This window comes from Amphibalanus amphitrite, unplaced genomic scaffold (genome assembly GCF_019059575.1).
Source record: "Amphibalanus amphitrite isolate SeventyFive unplaced genomic scaffold, NRLGWU_Aamphi_draft 000052F_arrow, whole genome shotgun sequence".
NCBI lineage: Eukaryota > Metazoa > Arthropoda > Thecostraca > Balanomorpha > Balanidae > Amphibalanus > Amphibalanus amphitrite.
In genome coordinates this window covers 1,326,701-1,350,000 of record NW_024881548.1, presented here as the reverse complement: position 1 = coordinate 1,350,000, position 23,300 = coordinate 1,326,701, and the positions used below count along the sequence as shown (strand labels likewise).

Here is a 23,300-nt window from a genome sequence, read left to right as displayed (position 1 = left end):
ACTGCGCGTAGAACGAATCACGCGCGCCGTTTTTGTCACGACAAGTGCTACCATATGGCCCGTTTCATGGCTACCATATTCAACTTGGGAAAAGCGGCCTTCAAAACGGGCGGTGACGGCGACGGGCCCGTTTCGACGGGTGACGGGCCCAGTGGGAACCGGGCTTTAATTGCACCCGGGTTGAAGTTCACCCGACACCCTAAGACAGTGAAGTTGGAACTGAACGTGTGTTTGTTCTTATCTTTCAAACATCTTTGTATGCTTTGAATCGCTGCCAGAATCGTTTGGATGCTGCCACAGTGCGGGCTCAATTTCATTTCAATGCTAACACCATTGGGTCGAATGTTCTCCGAACGATCGCCAGACGTAGAAATTTATCGTCTTGACTGGTCCGTGGCCTGGTTTCATTATCTGTGAGGTAACTCAGTTACGTATTGGGCTGGCGATGTGGTTCATTACATCAGCCAATATGTTTCATCTTCGCTTTAATACCGTTGCAATGGTGGTCATTGGCAGGCCGCATAATGGCGTGAACTGTGGAACAGTGGACTTCCGCAATATGGCCTGCTCGCCATTTAATGGTATACCTGATGCATCCAGTCTCGGTGACACATTTTGATGGCACCTATTGCATGTATATTGTATAATGAGACAGAGCACATTACTTCCTGGCTGGCGTTGGCCAGGATACCCTTGTGTCTCTTGTCTGCCTTCCAACCTAATGGCGTAGGTTTATTTGCCGGGCCATGTAGTTGATGAGATTTGTATCCGCCCGGTGTGTTGTCAGTGCGGGAGAAGATGGAAACAGACAGCATGGTAACATCGTATTTCTGGCAGCATTTCTTTGACCATGTACGTGTATTTGGCAGATGCATTTAATTACATTGCCTCGCAAGCGTTTTTGCGATGTGTACATCAAAAGTTTCTGAAATTGTAGGATTGCGTTTGATATTTGTGACGTCCACTATGAGCGGATGCCGAATATAGTGGCTTATTCTGGTATGGCGGCTGTAGTCAGCTGTCAAGGCGTTGTACGTACTTTGGGATATGGTTATAGCAATATTTTTCACTTTTCAATTGGTGTCGGGTGACAGTACCTACTGGTGTTCACAAGCGTATGTCTGGAACATACTTTGACATTCCGGAACTTTTATTCCAATAGGTATATGATGTCTCGTTAAAGCCTAGTTGAAAGTTTAAGTTAACCATTGCCCATTTTCGTGGATAAAGGTTGGAAATATTTTCAATCTTGAAGATCTCCTGCTGACCCAAGTTAGGGCCTCTTGTGTGAACTTTTGTGTTTCCTTTGGAATGGCAAAAGAACAATTGGAGATGCGCTTTGTAAGTTTCCTCGCGAGCGTGAATGCCCTTTACCCACCTAACTTTGAGGCAGTCGCCGTTGCTGTTCGCCTAGGACTGTCTGCCCTTCCTTTCCACCCGCCCGTCTGGGTCCGCCGGGCCATAACTCACGGGCCGGTGCGGTCCGTCGGCACCGATGGTGTCATAGCCGCCACGTTGGGCTCGCTAACCGGTCGATGGGCCTGCCGTCTGCTCGACCGAGAGTATCGACCCTCCTTCCTGAGGCGGCCGCGCCCGGACGGGGAACACCACCGGCCGGCAGGTCGCCGCAATGGGAACGGAGGAGTGGCTGGATACCTGGTGGCTGGACTTTTCCAGCTGTCTTCATATGCAACGATAGGTCAGGAATGCTGGACGGAGAAACAGACCGTTTCGATAAGTCGAGCGGGTTCCGCTGAATTTAAGTCAAAGAGGCACACTTCTTGCCGATTCTCCTCTAACCCGAAGATTCATTGATCCTCAGGCCAACGTATCGCGGGTCATGCGATGGAGGGGCGGGTCCTCCGTCCGTCCATCCAGATGGGCGTTTTCGTGCCCTGAATCATTCATCCGGTGTCACAACAGTCGTGCAGAAAGAGGCACTCACTCAGACGCATCACTGTCCTGCAGTTATCGTTTGCGCTGTCACGTTTTCATTTAAGTTCGTCATTTATCAATTAGCGCCTTTGCAGCTCGCTGAGCTGGAGACTGGGCTGATCTGCTACTGCATTTCCCGAACTGTTCCTGGCAGTCCGGGCAGCTTCGCTCCAGCTCTGCACAGCTCTGCCTGGCTCTGCAGCAGCGGCGGCCGTTGCTGGGACCCCAGACAGTCGTTCTCCAGCCCACGTCAACCGTTTCCCATTTGAAACCAGCCGTGTCTGGCCCACGTTCGGCTGTTCGCCGTGTGTAACGGCTGTTTTGCAGGAGGTGACCGACCACGGCCGGCTAGATTGTTTCCGCGGCGCTGGTGGGTCACTGGCGCGGACTGGCCAGTGGGTTTGCCCTGCACGCCGCCGCCTCTTGCCGCGTTTGATGACAGCTAGGTTTCCGCTGGCGCCGTGTTCCTCCGCCTGATGGCTTCTGAGACTCATCTTCTCGATGTTTTTATCGTGTCCGTCCCTCGCCAGCTCAGGACGTGTCTCATCCCCCGCTGGGAGCATCATCAGGTCGTCGGCTCTCCCGCTGGCACTGCCGCTGTCACTGCGACGCATGTCGATTGGTTCGGTAACGAGCCACCACCTGGGGCTCTTCCAGTGACCTGGGAGTCGATCTGAGCCGGTGTCATCCGGTATAACCCGGCAACGGAGACAGCTCGCCGATGTGCGAGCGATTGGTATGACGGAAAGAGGGACCGCCGGCGGCTCTGCCCTCTCCATTCGCCCTGACCCACATCCTAGGGTAATCGATGCTCCCAGGCAGAGGCCGCGGGTCGCCTGGAGTGGCGGTGTCAGCGGCGGCGGTGGTGCCGCGGCCCGGCCGCGCCGCCGTGCGCGCCGATTGATCGCTGCCGACGACGGAGTCGACGCGGACCGAGCGCCGGCCGGCAGTGGCGGCGGCGGCGGCGACGGCGACGGCGGAGACAGTCGGCAGGAAGTCGGAAACTCCAGGGGGAAGACGGTGAGGTTTTGAGGGTTGAGTCGGGATAGTGGGTGAGATTGCTGCCTTGGCTGACTTTGGTTTTCGCTTCGTCAGCTTGTCGAGCTCTATGTAGAAGCTCGCGTTATTCAACAACTCGTTGTGCGACCTTGGCTGTGACGAGGGAGAGTTTTTGTCGTTATTTTCGCCTCTGCTCCCCCGGTTACGTATAAGTGAGTAAAATAACTAAACCAACTTTTGAAACGTAAGAGTGAAGCCCACTTGCCGGTTCGCTCTGTTCAGGTATTCCGTACCTCCGTTGTTCAGGATTGATGATTAATGATCATTGCGTGCAGGTGTTGGCACTGAGTCCATCATGGAGCCGCCTCATGCGTTACATAACCTCAGTGCACCGCCCGGTCTGAGCCCCCGTCCTTACCGGTGTTCTGCCGTGTCTGCAGTCCAGCCGGGTGGGTTGTACGGCTTCCCAGGGCAGTGGCCGACGGCTCCGCGCTCTTAGCGGTCCTCTGCAGTGGGTCATTCCCAGGGTCCGTCTCTGAGTGAAAGATCCCTGAGTGAAGATCCCTGAGTGAAAGATCTCTGAGTGAAAGATCGTCATTCGGCATTAGTGCACTACATACCTATGGTGATTATGGGCCTAAACGTTGCTCCTCACTCGCCTCGGTCAATTGAGTGAAAGCTTTTTGTAATAGATACTGGCTTTGACGTGATCTCGCTTACTAAATGGTCGTTCATTTGCCGGTTATGATCCTTTTTTTCGCTGGTGACAATTACATGTTCGGCAAGCACTCTAGAACATCAGATACCCAAACTACTGTCCTGGCCACTCCACCAACATTCCTTATGTTAAGAGCTGAGTGTTCAGCTTGCAGCTGATCCGGGGGACTATCCTGGCATTTGTGTGTCATGGAACGGGCTGGGACGGTCGGCGGCGATAAAATGCGGCTCGCCGTCTGATCGTCCAGTTGTGGCCACCCAAACCGGACTCTTATGCAACATGTGATCAACGGTACGGTATGCCAGGTGGCAGGACTTACTGCTTTGTGGAGCACGACATATGCTTCCCTTTTCTGCACCGCTAAGTGCCCATTCCGTACTCCGCCAATTCTCTCGGCTCCTCGTCTATCAACACTTTCCGTTGAATAACGATCATCGATAAAGGTGAGACGACACTTGACTCGCAAGAGACCCATTTATCTTCTTGTATTCGTCTTAGATATTCATTATGGTGAATTGTATATTTGTAATAGTTCGTGGCTTATTTGGACTGGTTGTGAGGCTTCACAGTTTTTTTTATGTAATTTTGCCTTCCTTTTTGTGTTGTTCTTTTTCCTGATTTATCGTCTTTAGGACCACTTACGCATTCGTAATCTTCATTTTTGCTAGTGATTTAGCATAGTCTGGATTACTTTTTATGACCTTATTTTCGTGTTAGTTTTTAGTGGTGGCTCAGTGCTAAGCCTTTGACCTAAAGACTGGCTGATTTCCTGCAACAGTACCTATATTCTACCAGTCCCTTAATTTCCAAGATCATCTGCGCCACCATATATGTTTATTGTTTACTATAGTTTTGCTTTGAGATATTATTTTATCAACGAATGCCTTGGATGGCAGATGATGCATTTCTGAATTATCACATTTTGACCGACAAACTGGCGTCATGTCGCCTTTCCTCACCACTCACCCTATCTCCCTGCCTCCCCTGTTCCGCCCTCGGGTCAGTCGCTGTGCCGGGCCGGTCCCACGTCCTAGCCGGCTGTGTCGTAAAGGGCGATCTGTGGTCCGTTTGGCCGCCATATGTCGCTGACCGGGGGCGACACGATGGCCCGTAACCGGCGGAGCTCGGGGTGATGTGTGGCCGATCCGCGGCAGGCTGCCCGATAGCCCGCCGGCAGAGTCGGGTCGCTCGGTACGTCAGGGCCAGGGGTGGTGAACTGGTGAGGTGGTATAGTGTTGGTATAGTGTGGGTCTCATGGTGACACCTACGTGAGGTCGTAACTATCGCCTCTGAACTTTGTGAGAGGATGAAGGCGTCGTTTGAAGCTGGCATTGTCCCTAATTAGAGCCTTCGGTTACCGATGGCGTCGGTCAGATCGGTCAGAGTTTCTCGACTCTGTCTGGTCTCCAGGGTGTCTGATCTCTCCGTCCCTTGGAACAACCTCTGCAGAGATGGCTTCTCTCCGGAGGTCCCAAGTTTGGTCAGGTTTTCAGTTTTCATCTGCTCGCTCGCCTCCTTGTCTGAGGAGCCTGTGGCGAATGTCTCCGGCGGCCGGCTGCATTGAACGGTCCTACCGCTGAGACCCACTGAGCCGCTGTTTGGGGGTCGCTCATCAATAGAAAGCCTGAGCGGCGCGGCTCGGGGCCTGGCAATCTGCCAAGTCTGCAACACGACCTGTGGGCGATGGATCGGCCCCGGCTGGGGCTCGCCTTTGCCCTCACCGCCCCATGGGCGTGTGTTGTGATCCTTCGATCGAGGCTATAGCAGTCGGGGTGGATTGGTATTGCCATTATGTGTTGTATGGTGTACCCGGTATGATGAATGTCATCTATTCGTGACCCCCCGTTCTTCCACTGGTCATTATGGCTCCAACTCGGCACGATTATGCCAATTAGATACCTGATCAGTCTACGTAATACATCCGGTGTGGGGGTATTTTTGCTGGATTTTCCCTGTTCACTGTTCAGTGCGGCGTATGGTCATCGGATATCAGCGTGGTCACTTCAACCCTTTGGGCAATGTAATGTTTTTATTTGCAGGTCCGCTGGGATGTATTTTTGTTCAGTTTTCTAGTGCATTATATCAAATATCTTTCCTTTCAGGGTTGTCTGACTTTGCGTAATTATTGCGCTCGAGATGTCGCGTTAGTTTCAGGAGACTGTCAATTATCCCCCGGGCCAATCCTTCCATGGACTCTGCAGACCTGATCCTCTCTTCCGAGCCCTAACTTGCACCGTCTCGGGCTGGGAAGCGCTGAGTGTTGCCAATCGGACGAGTTCACATCCGCGCGGAAGACTGCAGCGTCGTCTGTTCAGCGACCCGTGCATTTCAATCTAGCGGGCGGTCGCTCAGAAAGTGTCAATCTGTTCGGTCGTTGATGACGATGACGGCTCAAACTAGGGCAAAGCGCATTACTTTGAAAAATATCTGCGAATGTTCTGATGCTAGCCAGGCGATGGAAATTGAACATGGAATTGGGTGGCATGGAGAAGACACGAGGCCGGGCTTGGTCGCTTGGGTGTCATGGCCCAGCACGGTCCAACAGATTCCTGGGTTATTTCTACCGGTGGAAGAACGCTTCCTAATGGGTCGAATAAGTTTTTTAATGTATGTACACTTGTTCACAGGAGTGGCTGTGCCACCTGTCTTCGCATAGCCTGCTCCGTTCAAAAACAGAGTGCGCAGTGGAATGCATGCGTGCTGTCTCTCCTGCCTCTCCAGCTATATATCGGCCCGGCTGTCAACTTCTCTCCTGGTGTTCCAGCCTCTCTCGTTTCTCAGCTGCGCACCGCCCCGCACGTCCGTCCTCCCGCCTGCGGACGGCGCCGGAAGCGGACGGCACACGCGGGCGACACGATACGGGTCTGGTCGACCCGACCGGATATTGCTCCGCCAGCCGCCCCGAGGGCAGAGCGCCGAAATTTGACCTGCCCGATACCCCGAGGGCAGAGCGCTGGCCTGTCGGCCAACAGTCTCCCCGAGGGCGGAGCTCCGGTCCTGTCTCCTTGAGGATCGTATGCTTGTGGATCCTTCCTGTGTTCTGTGGATTGCCGCAGGCTGTCCGCTTTTTTAGTATGTTTTGCTATGGACCTCTATCTGAATATCATATGCTGATATTTGATCGGAATATGTATATTGTATAAGCTAATTGGTATTAGAGGTGAAATCTCAGGAGTGATATCGTGTGCCATTTGCGTCTGCGACGTAAAAGATCGATGGCCAAGATATCCTCTAGAAGCGTGCGCCTGACATGGAAAATGAATGCCGCTGTGCAGAGTACCAGACGACAGCGGCACTCAACGCTCTTGGAACTCGGATATTTACCCCGTTTACATGAGTCAGCGAAAATGACGTTTAGAACGGATATTTCCGTTTAGCGAAAAGTGCGCAAGTTTCGACTCATGTAAACTGGATTGGGCGCGCAAAAATGACGATTACGCGGAACGGAATTATCCGATGAATTAATGGGAAAAATCCGTTTAGGACGTCAGGCCTAAACGGATTTTTTGCGCATCTAGCAGAAAATGACATGAATATGCATGTTTTATAGATGAAATTTTTTAGTTTACACATCAAAATACATATTTATGTTGAATGGTAGGTCTAATGACAATGAAATCCACTTTTTGCCCCTGATTTCGCGCCATTGTGGCAGATTCATGAAGTACCTACATAAGTGTTGAGAGGAACGTCCTATGCTTCAAAACGGAAGCATTCTAGTTGAGGGGTAATTTCCTTATTTCTTAGATTCAACAATCAGGGTTCAATTCCAGGGCAACCAACATAGCCTTCCCAGCCAGTCGCTCCCTATAGCCACTTGGAACAGCATGGTAGTGCCATTTAGTGCTTAGTACACTGGATATGATGCTTGATTTATTTTGCTTTAGTACATGCTCCCAAAAATTTTCTCTACCTAGGTACTGCAAACTTCCTAGCAGTGATTCAGATAACTTATGCTTCAGCGAACAGCCACCAGACGGCAGGGCACGCAGGCTGGTTGGGACAGGAACTTGGCTGCATGCCAAAATATACACAAGACACACAGCCAAATTTACTCAGTGACACTGCCATCTGCCCCCCCCCCCCCCCACCACCACCACCAATATTTAAATGTACTTAGATAATTGTTCCAAAGAAGTAGATTCTTCAGTGGTGGGAAGGTCTCTGAAAGTTTGGTTAATCTCGGATGGTGGAAGCAGGTAACTGGCAAGTTTTGTGGAATTTGTAGAATCATACCTAACCTTACCTACCAACCTAACTTTCAACCTACCATCCTACAAACACACCTACATGCCTACAACCTATTATACCAAACTACTTCCTACCAATCTACAAGGTCAACCAACCTACCAAACCACATAGGTAGTAGGTACCACTCGGACTTCATCTTCACATCTTACCTGGTGTGATTGAGAGTGGATTATTCTATGCATTTTGAAAATTGCACTGATAGTGTCTCAAAGTTTGGTGGTGAGTAGATGTAAGATGTAATTTCTGTTATGACTACTAAAACACATGGAACTGATGGATACTGTGTTGCACCCGACAGTCAAGCAATGCACAGCACAGGTCACATCTACTACACAATTCACCTAGTACTGATCTGACCTCTGTCTTTGAAGAACTGAGCAGCTAAAAGCACAAAATGAAAATAAAATGCTGGAATATTCCAGTGCTTCAAATGTGTCAACCAAAAATGTACACACAAACCCGCACCACCCACTTTCATACAAATTTTTTCTGAAGTGTGGCACCATCCTGCACATCCTTTCATGCATTTTCATTTTGTCAACTTACTGGAGGTCCATCATGATGAGCTATGACTATTATGAGCTGTCTTAGCCTTTTTCTGAAACCAAAAAGACTTTCAATATAGATGTGCTCTTCAATGTTGTCCAAGACCTCAATTGTTTTCTTGCTTTCTGACAGTTAATCACGCTTCTTTTACAGCACACAAGTAAAATAATGGCTTGTGCCATGATTATTTCCAATTCTACATACAAAACTTTAAAGAATCAAGTAAACTAAGCCTAAAACAGGCACAAATAATGCTTGATAGGAGCTGCGCCAGACATGTAAAAATCAGTCCCACGCACAAGGGGGAAAAGCTCAAAAAATTGAGCGCTCAAAAAATTGAGCGGGCCCCATTATGAAGGAATAGGCGAAACGATGGTATTTTACAATGCCGTTAGCGTCACACTACGGCAAATATCGTATCCAAATAAGGTATCAATGGCAAGAGAGAGCAACAAGGTTTCTTCTCGAACACTCGCCGTGATAATTCATATCGGTGTTTTTGGAAAGAAAATGCCCTAAAGACGCTCAACTTTTTGAGCGCCACTTGTCGTTCGGGACCGCGATACTCAATAAATTGAGCGCCGCAACAGACGACAGTCAGCTGGCGCTCAAAAAATTGAGTGCCGGCCAGCATCTACACTCAATTTTTTGAGCGTTCTCCGTGACAGGTGAAGCCGGTACTGGCTGCCATTTTTGATGTTATGTTCGTTGAAATACGTTAAACTGAGTTGAAACAGAAATGCAGTAAGTTGAATGCTACGTGGTACCTAAACTTTTCACAAACCCATGGCATCATGTCACATTTTCCGCTAGTAGTTTTATCGGTCGCCTTTCGGATTCGGCACACCTCAAATAATTACCTATACAGGGCTTGAATAATCCGTGTGAATACTGTATTGATATTCTCTGACTGTACTGGGAGAAGGGGATACGTGAATACAGAAAGATATCCACCCACACTTGAATATTGGAGAATTATAGCAGGACAAACTGTATTGCCACGGTTACAACTTACAAGGCTATCGGCCGCAAACAAACAAAAATACTATACAATGTGGGTTAGATTCACAAACATCATCAAGTGTGGAACACAGAGACGAGCAAAACAACATCACATTATCGCATGCCAGCCCGACCACATTGGAACCGGGTGACCTGCGACCGGAACCTGCGTCTTTCCAGCATACATCACAAAAGCAGGAGGCAGTGTCGTACTGCTTTGATCCAAAATATGCCATATAACAAATGATATAAACGACCTAAGCTCGGACTAAGCTAATCATTATCAAATCCTTAACATGTAAAGGACGAATGGAAACATCGAGTCTCAGACCAGCAGTAGCAACCATCACAGTAGCAACATCACAAAGAACACGCGGCATTTTCAGACAGCCGTTTTATTATCGGGCTACAGGCGGCAACGGCGTGGTTGCAGACCAGCTGCGAGGTAGCGGCGTGCGGGCAAAAGGCGCGGGCACACCTCCATGTGGCCGTGCGGACAGTGCGCGGTCGGCGTCGCATAGTGGGCGGCATCGGGCTGTCCCGGGGCCGTCGAAGCCGCACAGGTTGTCGGCGCATGTGGGCGCGCGCGGTCACCACGGCCAGCTGCTCACCGCCAGCACAGACTGCGCAGCGTCGCCGCTCCGCCGGCCAGAACACGCAGACAACCCTTCTTGCAGTCGCACAACACGTCGCCAAACTCATTCACCTGCTCCACCATGTTGTTGATGTCACCTAGTCGTTCAAGTTGTGGCTCGTGCCGTCGAGCATGACCTGCCCGATCGGACACGGGTCAGCGGCTTCTGCTCCAGCGAAGTCTTCATCTTGGTGACGTCTTGCTGATCTCCACAAAGGCTGAGCAGATGACCTTACCCACAGGGACGGCCGACGTCCTCGCCAGCGACCGCTTGGTTGTGCAGACCTGCCAGAAAAAGAAAAGCTGTTTGGTGATCTCAAACGATTTTTTTCTTTATGCAGTGGAACAAAATGAAAAATATGTCATACAACAGGAACTAATAAAAGATGCAGCCTAGGTCGTCTAAGAAATGGGTGCAACATTGATAAAATTATTCATTGAATGAATTCTGCAAATACTTTTGATAAAATGTGTGGTGATTATGAGGAGACCACTTTACTATAAAATTGCTCAGGATTCCCTATCTGGACCTGTCAAAAAATCCTGACTGCACACCAACAATGAGCATAAAATCCGAAACCTCTACCAGGTACCTAGAGATAATTAAATTTTGATTCAGGAAAATATTTCACATCATACAAATAAAAAACCTTTACTATATTGAAACTGAAAATGTGATGCCGATCCAGTGACCTAAGGGTCTCAAAGTATAATAATGAATTAATCTATTATAAATTTGGTGGTGACTGCCGACCGGCGTCTGGCGGCCTAGACCTTCAGGCTTAAAAGTGGCCTTCCTTTTCCGTTGACTTCAATCCTCCAGATGGAAATGATATAAAGGATCATTTTTATCTTATTTAATATGAGCCAGTCAGCAAAGTGGCTATCCTGTTTCAGCATTCACACACACAATAGTTGACTGTCAGTCTGTCATGCTGTCAGTGTTGTGAAGTAACGAAGGAGTTGAGTTTTGTTGATTATAAATTGTGATGTTATGTAAAGGACTGGAAAATGAATGTGAAAACTATGGAAACATATTGGCAGAGTATTGTCACTTACTATCAGGACATATGGATAGAGAATACAATCAAATTAATAAGAAATGCCAAATATCAAGGTATTCAATCACTGATAGCAGTGGACTATCACATGTTTTAATGTCAATTATATGAAAGTTAAGACTGAAACTACCTTTTACCTCATCATACCTAATGAAAAATTGTGTGAAGAAAACATTCACAGCCTCTTTGAAGCACTTAGACCACTATAAAACAAAAATTTTCACGTAAATATGTTGTGTCTCCTTCCTTCAAAACATCATATCGGATGGCGCCACTTTCGTCGACAGTTACTTATATGCACGCAAATCGAGGAAAACGTGAATTGATTGACGTTTACGTGTTTCCAAATTTAAAATCACAGCATATTCAAACTTTTCAGTGTACCTTTTAACATCTAAGTATAACTAAAACGATAAAAACTTACCTTCAACACAAGGACGACGACAACCACGCGACCGGAGACGTCGCGACGAAATAAACAAACGGCGCCGCCAAATGAAAAATATTCTCCGATATGGGTAATGTGAAATTGAGTCGCAATCATTTAGGGTAGTATGAAAAATGCTCTTTCCAACAGAACCCTAGTAAAAAACGTGAATGGACAAAAAATAACTTTTATTTCGACATAAATATTGGCCTGTTTTTAGGTCATCCTGGTATGCCGTAAGATTTCGACCTATAAATTGGTGTTCCCCCAATCGTTGAAGCTTGAGCAGTGAAAAATATGAAAGCCTAATCTGTTTTGCATCATTAGTGATTCTCCTAGGGTGTTGCCATTTCTCCCTAGGTGTTGCGAGTTGCTTTTGCAAAACGTGTTCCTGAAACGGCTCAATTTTTTGAGCCCTCAGCATTACGCCTATGGGAGCCTCTGACGTCACACACTCAATATTTTGAGCGCTCAATAATTTGAGCTTTTCCCCCTTGTGCGTGGGACTGAAATGCGCAAAATATCCGTTTTTTTCGGGCTGCCGGCGTAAAGGGAATTATCCGTTCCGGAACGGATTTTTCCGATAAGGCTCATGTAAACGGGGCCACCAAAACGCATTTTTCCGTTCCCTGGCTAATCGGATATTTCCGTATAGGCTGAATGAGTCATGTAAACGGGGTAATTGATACGAACGTGTCGTCTCTCCGTTCATCCATGAGCGGGCATGGCGACGGGGACTGCTGCTCGGAAGCCGATTTCCATGAGACGACGGGTCCTGGAGGGGTGCTTTAGATAGGCGTGCTGCGCTCAGAGGCAGACAAAGACTACTTTGATGCAGCTGGCGGTCATGCTGCCTGTCGTACTGTCTGCCGTGAGTCTGATGGTGGTGGTGCTGGCACGGATAGTTGGCACAGACGTGACGACATCCTCCTTCTCCATCTGTTCCACTGATGGCACACCCCACTGTTCTCATATCGGTATGGTATCCCATATGTCCTATTGCCGGTTCTCCGGGGTATCTCGTCTGTTCCACTGCCTTTACGACAGTGTTCCCTACCCGCCGTCCCATATACCCCAATGTCCGTAATCCGGCGTCCGGTGCCCATTGTCCGCTGGCCTACTGAGATTACCCACCGCCGGAGCGGGCAGTGGGCGCGTCGTGCCGCTGCCGGTGCCAGCTGGGCGGATTGGCCGTGTTGGCCGGTCGGACGGTGGGCGGCCGGCCAGCGGCGGTCCGCCCGGTCTGGTCCGCCCTCCGCCGCCGCCGGGAGACGGTCCGCGGACTCCGCTGAGTGCGGTGGTGTGCGGTAGGAGCTGCGGCGAGCGGTGGCGCGACAGCGGCAGTGGTGACGCGGCGCAGCGATGCCGGAGCCGGCGCGGAAAGGTCAGCGGGGCAGGGAGGTCGGCCTGTGTCACCCGGGCCGGCCATAGCGACCGCTCCTATAGATTACGGCCGTTCTGACGGGCGCGGATGGGACCGGGGTACAGGGTCCGACCGGCATGGAGATCCCCGCGGGGCATTGCCGGGCTGGATAGTTTCATCACGCTCAGATGAGGGTTATCTACCGTCATCGGTGATGAAAGGGTGACGTGGTTCGTCTTTGGTCTGTGTTACTGTTTCTCATAAGTGCTTTGCATTTCAAAGATGCATTTATTAAACTGGCAGTGAATCATTCATCCAATTGCAGGCGAAAGGGTATTCCTTCCTTGTCCTGTGTAAACGTCACCAAACGTCCATGGTACTTCGGGTCGAAGACTTTCCGTTTCACCTGTCATCGGCAATAACTGGACGCTGTCATACAGTGACTAATTTCATCGGATGTGAACCGTTTCCTCCTTCCGGATACCATCGCGGTGTTTTATCACGGAGTCACCGTGCGGTGTGAACCGGACTTACTGGTTTTCTACAGCAGCTGATTCCAGTCGTGCGGCGTACTGCGATCATCATTGGGACCCGTTCTTTAGCCCGAGAGTGGTATAGGTTTCCTTATCGACTCAGCATTATGCAAAATATTGCGAGCTGACATGAGCCGAGTGTGGTCTCAGTGACGGCTGCGTCATTGCGGTGCGTCAGTGATGTGTCTGGTGGCTGGCTGCGCCTCTCCGTCTGGTGTCGGCGGTGTATCACCGCCTGCTCGCGGCGCCACCGGCGCTGTTTGCCTCTGAGTCATGCTCAGTGATGGAGGCGGCCCCAAGGTCGTCCAGGGCTAAGGTGCACTACAGCCTATGTCTGTCTAAATCTCACATCTGGCCGCCAAATTTCAGCTCTCACACTTTGAAGTGCCATCTCAGATCTCGAGATCCTTCAGTTTCAGGCTCGTAGCGGTTTCATCATTTAACACTCCAACCAAGTTTGTCTCAAAGCATCCGCCTTCATTCAAAGCCGACTCACTGGATGGGTGCAACCCCGTTTCCTGAGAGCGACTTTAAAACCCGACTCGACAGCGCCAGGTGGCTTGCCTCACCCGAGCTTTGAACTCAAGTGCCTGATATGGCGGTGGTGTGTTTCCGGCTCTAGAGGCCCTCACAGATAGACAATCTGGCCAAAGTCCCTTGGGCGAGCGGTGCTCAGTCTGAATTTCCCAATCGTGCCGACGCCTGCAGCTTGTTCACGCAGTGGGATTCGTGCCGCGGTATGGCAAGTAAGGAGTCTGATGGTAAGTGATCGGAGCTGTCAATTACTCCATTGTAGGTCACAGTTGCAGCTGAGGTGTTACCGTGATATAATCGTGAAGTATCCGTGATGTGGCCGTGACAGGGCGTGGTACGGTGACAGTGGAGGTGACAGCAGCGCGGCTGGTGCGGGTGCTGCCTCTCCTTGTTTTGCAGCGAGGCGTAGCGATGTCAGATGCTTGCCCGGCTTCTTTCGTCGAGTCTGTCTGTGCTCCCATTCTTGTGAATGTCCTGTCCCAGATGACTGCTGCTGCCGCGTCCATCTGTTATCCATCTATCCATCTTCCTGCGGACTGCGGCTGCTGACCTCGGCGCGGCTACTGACCGGAGTATTGGGTGCGCCGACTGCTGAGGTCATATTGAAAGGCCGCTAAGGATTGCCGTGCTGGCATCTGCTACCTTCCGTCTGCCTTCCAGCGAGCTGTTAGTTCAGCCCGTCTAATGCGGCCTGCTGCTGTCCACCCATCCGCCGCGAGATCATACTGTGCCGTATCACCGTCCTTGCGCTGGACTGATACCGAGAGTCGGTCACCGAGGCTACCGACGCGACGGTCGCCGTATGCCGACGAGCCGAGATGCCGCCGGACACTGGTTAGCATGGCCGGCACGTCACCAATCTTCGACAATCAGCGGGGCTCGGCGGCGACGCGGTGGCCGTGACCGGCCTGCGATCCGCCCTCTGCCCCGCCCCGCCCACCGGTGGCGGAGCGGGGTGGCGGAAACCTTGGCATTGCCGCTCGGTGTTGGTTGGCCCCGAGCTGGTGAAACCGGGCGCCGCAGACAGGCTAACAGCTGACAGCTGCTCTGTCTGCCGGCTGCTGCTGCCGTGTCTGCTGCTATGTAGCGCGGCTTTGGTTTCTGCATCGGGTTTCCCTGGTAGCGCTAGCCGCTGCCACTAACTTTTAGGCACGGCTGGTTGACTCCATCCATGATTATTTTACTAATTAATTCCACCACTGCGTGTCTTATCGTCCGAACAATATCTGCAAGAGCTACAAAGCCTTGGACTTCTCCCAGATTATTAATGAAAAGTATAAACTTTCAGCAATATCCATATTCAATAGTCCTACCAGATCTGAATTAGTTTGCTCTCCTTATATTCGGCTCGGGGCTACTTTGTTCAGGGCCCTGTTACCAGGTTAGCTCTCTTACTGAGCTGGCCGTGCCTGAATTAACTTCTGTATCGTGGTGGCTGCTGTGGTCACACCCCGCTCTATAGCCTAGAGCCGCCGCTGAGCCGGCGCCGGTATCGTATGCAGTCTGGGCTGTGGCCGCCCAGGCCACCGCCGCCCCGCTCGCTGAATACAGTTCTCGGCTGGCACTGGTGGCGTCTGCACCCTGGGGTTCATCAAGCCATAAGCAAGCACACAAACATGGCGCAGCCTGCCTTCTGAACTTGCCGTGCCACTCATCAAGGAAGCATAAGCAAGCGTTAGTGACTTTTTTGTGAAGCGTGCATCTAATTATTGTGATTTTTATCAGCCGTTGTTGAAGACTTTCGTGTAGCTGCTGTGCTGCATCGTCACTTAAGATGCCTGGTTTCCATCCACCAGAAGACTTTGACTTCACCTCTCCTGAAAAGTGGCCGGCGTGGCGTGATCGCTTCATCCGCTACCGACTGGCATCGGGACTTCACAAGGAGGACGGTGATGTACAAGTAGCTGCGTTGATCTATAGCATGGGCCCGCAGGCCGAGCATATCGTGTCAACTTTTAAGCTAACTGCTGAGCAAAGCAAAGATTTTGATTTTGTACAGAGCAAGCTAGACGAGTATTTCATTCCGAGACGGAACTTCGTTGCAGAACGTCACAACTTCGAGCTCCGATGCCAAGGGTCACACGAGACCAACGAATCGTATATCAGGGCATTGTTCTCTCTCGCCGAGCATTGTGGCTTTGCAGACGCTGACGAGCGGATCCGGGATCGTCTTATATCAGGGATGTCCGACAGGGAGCTGTCCCGCAAGATCCAGCTCAAATCGCTCGAGGAAGAAGTGTCTATGAATACGGTCATTACTATGATGCGTAACGTCGAAATCGTAAGCAGCCGTGACAGCTCCGGTCCATTTGATGTCAACAGGGTTCAAGCACCGACGCAGTACGGACAGCCGCGCCAGCAGCCGCAGCACGCCCGTCAGCGCCAGCGTGGCCATCAGCAGCAGCACCAACGGCGCCAGCAGCACGGGCGACAGCAGCTGTCACCTGTCACGCAGCCACGACAGCAAGCGCGTCACATCGACTCTGCAACAACATGCAGGTATTGCGGGAGAGAGCGGCATGCTTTACCGAGGGACTGTCCCGCTAAGGGAAAAGTTTGTTCCAACTGTCAGAAAATGGATCACTTCGCAGCCGTCTGCCGATCACCTAGCGTCAGGCAGATAGAGCGTACAGTATCAAGCGAGCCGTTAGCGCCACATGATGCTTTCGTTGGTGAAATCGACAAAGCGTGCGCGCCGTGGAGAATCACAGTCAGTCTCTGCGGTCAGGAGGTCACGTTCAAAGTTGATTCTGGTGCCGACGTTAGCATTCTGTCTTTGAAAACCTACCAGCGACTGAACCTGCCCTCCCTTGAGCATGCCTCAAGCACGCTCACTAGCGTCGGTGGCGTGCTAACCGTAAAAGGGAAGCTGCATGGGACAATCATGTTCAAAAGCAAAGCAGAGTCGGAGGTGTTCTATGTAGTGGACTCAGCAGATAACCTCCTCTCCCGGTCGGCGTGCTCGCGTCTGGGTGTTCTCCAGTTCACAGGAGAGGTGCATGAAGATGTCTTCGGAGAAGCAGGTCTCATGAAGACGGCACCGATCAGCATCCGGCTACGCGAGGATGCCGTCCCGGTCGCTCTCTCCACAGCAAGACACGTCCCCCTGCCGCTGATGAAGCCAGTGGAGGAGGAGCTGAAGAGCATGGAAGAGCAGGGCATCATCGTACCAGAGACTGAGCCCACAGACTGGGTATCCGCGCTCGTCCCCGTCCCGAAGAACAGTGGTGTCCGGATCACAGTTGACTACAAAAAGCTGAACCAAGCCGTAAAGCGTGAGATCTTCCCGATCCCGACCCTGGAGCACCTGACGTCCAAGCTGGGCGGTGCGACACTGTTCTCCAAGCTAGACGCTTCTTCTGGCTTCTACCAGATCCCGTTGGACGAGGCAAGCTCCAAAATGACTACGTTCATCACACCGTTCGGCAGGAAGAGGTTCCTGCGCCTGCCGATGGGAATCTCACTGGCTCCGGAGTGCTTCCAGCGAAAGATGCAAGAGATGCTGGATGGACTGCCTGGAGTCATCGTCTACATGGACGACACGCTGGTTTTTGGAGATGCAAGCAACCATGACGCACGTCTCGAAGCCGTCATCAGAAGAATCCACGAATCTGGCCTCAAGCTGAACAAGACGAAATGTGAGTTCCGAAGGGACGAGGTCAAGTTTCTTGGCATGAAGATAAGCAAGAATGGCATCGGCGTGGACGACGAGAAGCTCGAAGCGATACAGCAGCTCCAGCAGCCAAAGAACGTCACAGAGCTCCGGTCTCTGCTAGAGGTGGTCAACTACCTCTGCAGGTTCGTCCCGCACATCCAGGAGCGCCTAAAGCCCCTCAACGATCTGCTGAAAAAGGACGCTGCGTGGAACTGGACGCCTCAGCAGCAGCAAGCACTGGATGATGTGAAAGCAACCGTCACGTCCGCTCCAGTCCTGGCGTTCTACGACCCAGCGCGTGAGACAGTGGTCAGCGCAGACGCAAGCAGCTACGGAATCGGAGGATGCATCCTTCAGAAGCATGGTTCCAGCTTCAAGCCCGTCGCATTCTGCAGCAGAAGTCTGACGGACACAGAGACGAGGTGGGCCCAGATTGAAAAGGAACTACTCGCTGCAACTTGGACATGCGAGAAGATGCACGTGTTCCTGTCTGGACTGCCGTCGTTCGACCTACAGCTGGATCACAAGCCACTGATCCCGCTCATCAACACGAAAAATCTCGTAGATGCGCCAATCAGGTGTCAGCGCATGCTCATGCGACTAATGCGTTACAGCGCAACAGCGGTGTTCATTCCAGGGAAGCAGCACCTGGTACCTGACTTCCTCTCGCGTCACCCACTCCAGAAGCACGATGCGATCGGCGCTGTGCTACAGGAAGACGTCCACAACTTCTGCAAGAGGGTCTTCGATGACCTGTCCGCCACACCGCAGCGTCTGGTGGAGATCAGCAGGGCTCAACAGGCAGATGAACTCCTCCAGCGCGTGGTTCAGCAGACTCTCTCTGGCTGGAAGGAGGGAGCAAAGCACCCCGACATGCTGGACTACTTCGCCGCGCGTGGAGAAATCAGCGTTCTCTACCTGACAAGCGGCACACTGCTGATGTACGGCCGCCGCATCATCATACCGCCTAGTCTGCGTGAAGAGATGCTCAACCGTCTACACGACGACGGTCACTTCGGGCTCAACAAGTGCCGCCAGCGAGCAGCAGAATCCGTCTGGTGGCCCAAGATCAGCATCGACTTGAAGCGCCACGTCGAGCACTGCGCGTTCTGCCAAGTGCACGCGCCCTCCCAGCACGCTGAGCCACTGGTAACGACTCCAACGCCGTCAAGACCGTGGACTCACATCGCAGCAGACATCTTCCACTTCAACAACAGCAACTGGCTCGTGACTGTGGACCTCTTCAGCAGGTATCTGGAAATCCAACGCCTGCCCAGCCTCACAAGCACCGCAGTCATCGAGCGGCTGAAGCGCCTGTTCTCCAGACTGGGGATACCGGATCTGATGACAACAGACGGAGGAACGCAGTTCACTTCCAGCTCATTCGCCGACTTCGCAGCGTCGTACGGCTTCACACATCGCGTCACTGACCCGCACACGCCATCATCCAACGGAGCAGCTGAACGGGCCGTGAGGACCGCAAAGTGGATACTTCGCCAAAAAGATCCTCACCTCGCTCTCCTAAACTACCGAACAACGGCTGTGGAAGCCACTGGATACTCCCCAGCCCGGCTTCTGATGGGACGTGAGCTTCAGTCCCGTCTCCCCGTCGCTCAGCAGCCCGCCAAGAAGGCATGGCGGCACGCCAAACTTCGCGATGGGCGGAGAAAGAAGAAACAGGAGTCAACCGTCAATCAGAGGCGAGGCGCCCGCAACCTGCCTCCGCTGCAGCCCGGCGCCAGAGTCCGGATCAAGACAGAAAGGGGCAGCTGGTCGGAGCCCGCCATCGTCACGCAAAGGCTCTCCAGACGCAGCTATCTGGTGGAGCTGGGCGGCTGCCAATATCGCCGCAACCGACGGCACCTGCTGCTGATCCCTCCTGTTCCGTTACAGGTCCCGGCACAGCACGGAACCGGGCAACGGGCAGCACCAGTGCCACCTCCGGTGGTGCCGCCGACATCCGTGGCAGCACCACGCCCGGTGGTGCCGCCACCACCACCACAGCAGCTTCCGCCAGCTGCGCCGTCGCCTGAGCCGGCGACGTCTCCGCTGGCACCCGCTCCGCCATCAGTGCAGCCCGCTGACGACCCTGTACACGTTAGCCCTCGTAAAACTCGCAGCGGTCGGATATACGGGGATTAAGAAAACCAGCTTTGTGCTTGGAGTACAGCTTAGCTTTCTATAGGAGATCTTATTAGCACACGCATAAGAGGGGGAGATGTATCGTGGTGGCTGCTGTGGTCACACCCCGCTCTATAGCCTGGAGCCGCCGCTGAGCCGGCGCCGGTATCGTATGCAGTCTGGGCTGTGGCCGCCCGGGCCACCGCCGCCCCGCTCGCTGAATACAGTTCTCGGCTGGCACTGGTGGCGTCTGCACCCTGGGGTTCATCAAGCCATAAGCAAGCACACAAACAACTTCTTTATTTGTATCTGTTCCAAACTGACCCGTTTCGTTTCTCCTTTCCAGAGTCTGGCAAGATGGCGTTCGCCGGCCTGAGAAAGCAGATCAACAAGGCCAACCAATATGTGTCGGAGAAGATGGGCGGTGCCGAGGGCACCAAACTCGACGACGAGTTCACAGAAATGGAGCGGGTGAGTATGTTAAGGGGCTGAGCGAGTGTCAGCGAGAAATGTCCCTGGCCTTAGTGCATCGTTCACGCCCAAGATTACTACAACATATTCACGCCTTGTGGAGATGATATATCATCAGTGATGTCCAGGCACGCGATTGGATTATGAGGCTTAGCTCGACTCTTTGGGCAAATGGCGTTCTTCTCAGACATTCGAATTGAGATTGGATACTCGCAAAAATTAATTAAGTGTTCGCTGGGAATACACCGTCTGAATGTCAATGGGTTCTTTTGAATTAGCTTGATTAGCTACGATGCATATTGCATAGGTATACATATAACACGGAAGTTCTCCTTGAGTTCAGGTTTGTAATCCCCACGATACCTTGGGAATCTTGATCTTTGCGATATTATGAGGCGGCTATATCAATTTGAATGCATTCTGTAGGCGCCGCTGTATGCAGCTTGAACGGTTTCTGCATAATTGTCGAGCTCCTTAGTATCATTTTCGCGGAAACGAAGTTACCTGTTTGTTACTTTATAAACTTTGCTGAGCTCTTGGTTCTGTAGTGTTCGGTGGCAGGATAGTATGATCCGTGAACCGGAGCCTACACCAGCTCGCCACCGGAGGTGCACTCACCCTGTGAGCTGAGCTCCGTGTAGCCGGCGTGCCTCGGGCACTGCCGGCCGGCTGGGGTCCGACTGACAGCCTCCGTTGGCACGCGTCGCACGCCGCGTGTGTTCAGGAATGCACGGGCTCAAATTTGGTGCCGGTGCTGCCACCGACTCGGTCACGAACGGAGGGTGCCGGCGAGTTGCGTCAGCTCACAACGGAAGGCTGTTTTCCATGAATATTTGTGGGTTTTAATTTGGTAATTTGTGAGTTGACTGTTTGTGTTCGTGTTTTGTTTTTCTAGCTACACGCTTAGTTCTAAACAGCTTCTCAATTCAAAAATGAGGTAGACTATGTTGCATCTTACGTAATGCACTTAACAAAATGAACGGTTTTCATGCTTAGGTGACTGGGAAGTAATTTAACAAGTTAATCTGCTATCAAGAGTAAATGTCATTCCGGGATCACCTAAGATCAACTCGGCATACTGCTAAAGCTGATTACTGGCACCATCCGGCGCTCGGCTAGCCCGGTGTGCCTTTGAGAGAGCTGAGCCCGTCGCCGGTCCTCGACCTCTGCTAATTGCGTGACCCGCGTGCTGGATGGATATTGAATCGCCTCACGGACACTCGGCACGCCATATGGCCTCTCTCGCCGCAGAAATATGCACACAAATGGACAGGTTTTGTGGGTGTTGAGGCCATCTGCCTTTCTCGTGCCGGTGGTTCCGCCCTAGTTGTTGTGTTCCACCCTGTTGATCACACGAGTCTCAGCTCCTCTGCAGAACCTCTGTTCATTTTCCTGTCATCCCTCCTTGTCAACGCCTGCTCATATGATCAACGCCTTCCATTCTTCAACGACCTTGCCTCCGCCCCATGACTGACCGCCCACCTCTTCCTTTACACTCCGCCTCTGTGTAACATTACAATCTCGTGAGCGTGACCCCACCGCCCAGACTGGCCACTGGGAGATTGGAGACGCCGCTTCCTTCACACACCCCTGTATAATAGAGCAATATCTCGTCATCCCATCCTCCACACTGTCCAGCCCGCCCGTCCTCTGTACCGCGTCCCCTGGTGACACCGCGGTCTCTGCGTTCCCAGAAAACGGACGTCACAAATGAGCTGATTGAGGAGCTGCAGGTGAAGACGCGGGAGTTCCTGCACCCCAACCCCGCCTCGCGCGCCAAAATGTCCGCCGTCAAAGGTGAGAGAAAGGGAGAGAGAGAGAGAGAGAGAGAGAGAGAGAGAGAGAGAGAGAGAGAGAGAGAGAGAGAGAGAGAGAGAGAGAGAGAGAGAGAGAGAGAGAAGAGAGGGAGAGAGAGAGAGAGAGGGGGGAGGGGAGGGGGATCTTTGGTGAGGTGGACCTCGATGGTCACAGAACTTGGCGACCGACTGCGAGCGCAGCTACGGATGCTGATGAAATGATGATGCCAGAGAATTACTTCCTTGCCGGTGCACCAATACCTGTATGTGTTGATGGGTGCCTGACCTCCATGTAGGTACCCAGTTTTGGCTGCTAGATATTACGTCAATCTGTTTTCACGGCCGCATAGCAGCTGTTCAGCATCAACGAGATCTGTTATGATAGAGGAACTACACCTAGTAGAACCCTCGCAACCAGACCATATCTCTCTAAAAAAAAACATCCATCCTACCCTCAACCAAGCTTCCCTGGCTTCTGCCTGAGATCTGCTATCTCTAGGAGGAACTACACCAAGTAAAGCATTCACAACAGCTGACATACATCCCTCTATTAAATCATTTCTCCTACCAGCAACCTGGCTTCCCTCGCTGATCGCTCAACCCCATGGCTCCCGATTCCCTGATAAGCTCCATGGACCATGCTCTCAGCTGAACCCGCTGCCCCCGCTCCCCCCGTTGCATTGGAGCGCTGACCGACCGGCCAGGTCACCGGGTATTTGGTTTGGCCGTCGGCGGCTCTGCTGCCAGGCTGGACAACCACTCGCTGGCGCGTGAAATTTCTATTCGCGTCGGGCGCAGATGACCCCAGTGCTGAGCAGACGATCCAGGACTAATTGAAGCGGTAGCCACAGACGCCAACCGCTCTTAGCGATGCTCCGCTGGCCGAGAGCGTTGTATTGTAAGGACAGACCGCAGTGGGCCCGTGATTGCGTACGTTTTCGGCGAAATTGAGACTCTTTTCGTAATCGAGTATTTTGATACTGTTTGTAGTTATTGTTGATGCAATAGATTATTTTCAGTTTTTTTTTTTGTGACGAGACGTTTATCTTGATGAACTTGGGCGTATGTGTCTTTCTACCCTTTTCTGCTTAAAAGCTTGATGAAAATTAAATACCGAAGCTGTTGCTGGCCTCCCAACTATTTTTCAAACATCTTTTATTCTGTGGGAATTGGCTTCACTCGCTGACCCAAAGCAATGCTGCGAATTTCGTACCTACTGCTCAACAGAGTTCAGTAATATCACCGCCTCGTTCC

At 51.9% G+C, this 23,300-nt stretch overlaps 1 protein-coding gene across 19 annotated transcripts in view; it reads left to right on the top strand.

Moving 5' to 3' along the window:
• The window catches only part of LOC122377875 (endophilin-A-like), a 73,415-nt gene that overhangs the window by 4,938 nt on the left and 45,177 nt on the right, over positions 1-23,300 (top strand). For 8 of the 19 annotated variants that reach the window (XM_043358407.1, XM_043358401.1, XM_043358399.1 and 5 more), the window contains exons 2-3: positions 20,126-20,250; positions 21,945-22,047. In XM_043358407.1, the coding sequence (XP_043214342.1) occupies positions 20,137-20,250; positions 21,945-22,047 (217 nt within the window). In that variant the 5' untranslated portion in view covers positions 20,126-20,136. Of the gene's footprint in view, positions 1-12,721; positions 12,958-14,145; positions 14,231-16,267; positions 16,503-20,125; positions 20,251-21,944; positions 22,048-23,300 lie in introns of those variants that run through there. The other 11 variants (XM_043358405.1, XM_043358395.1, XM_043358397.1 and 8 more) reach the window with 11 other exon arrangements.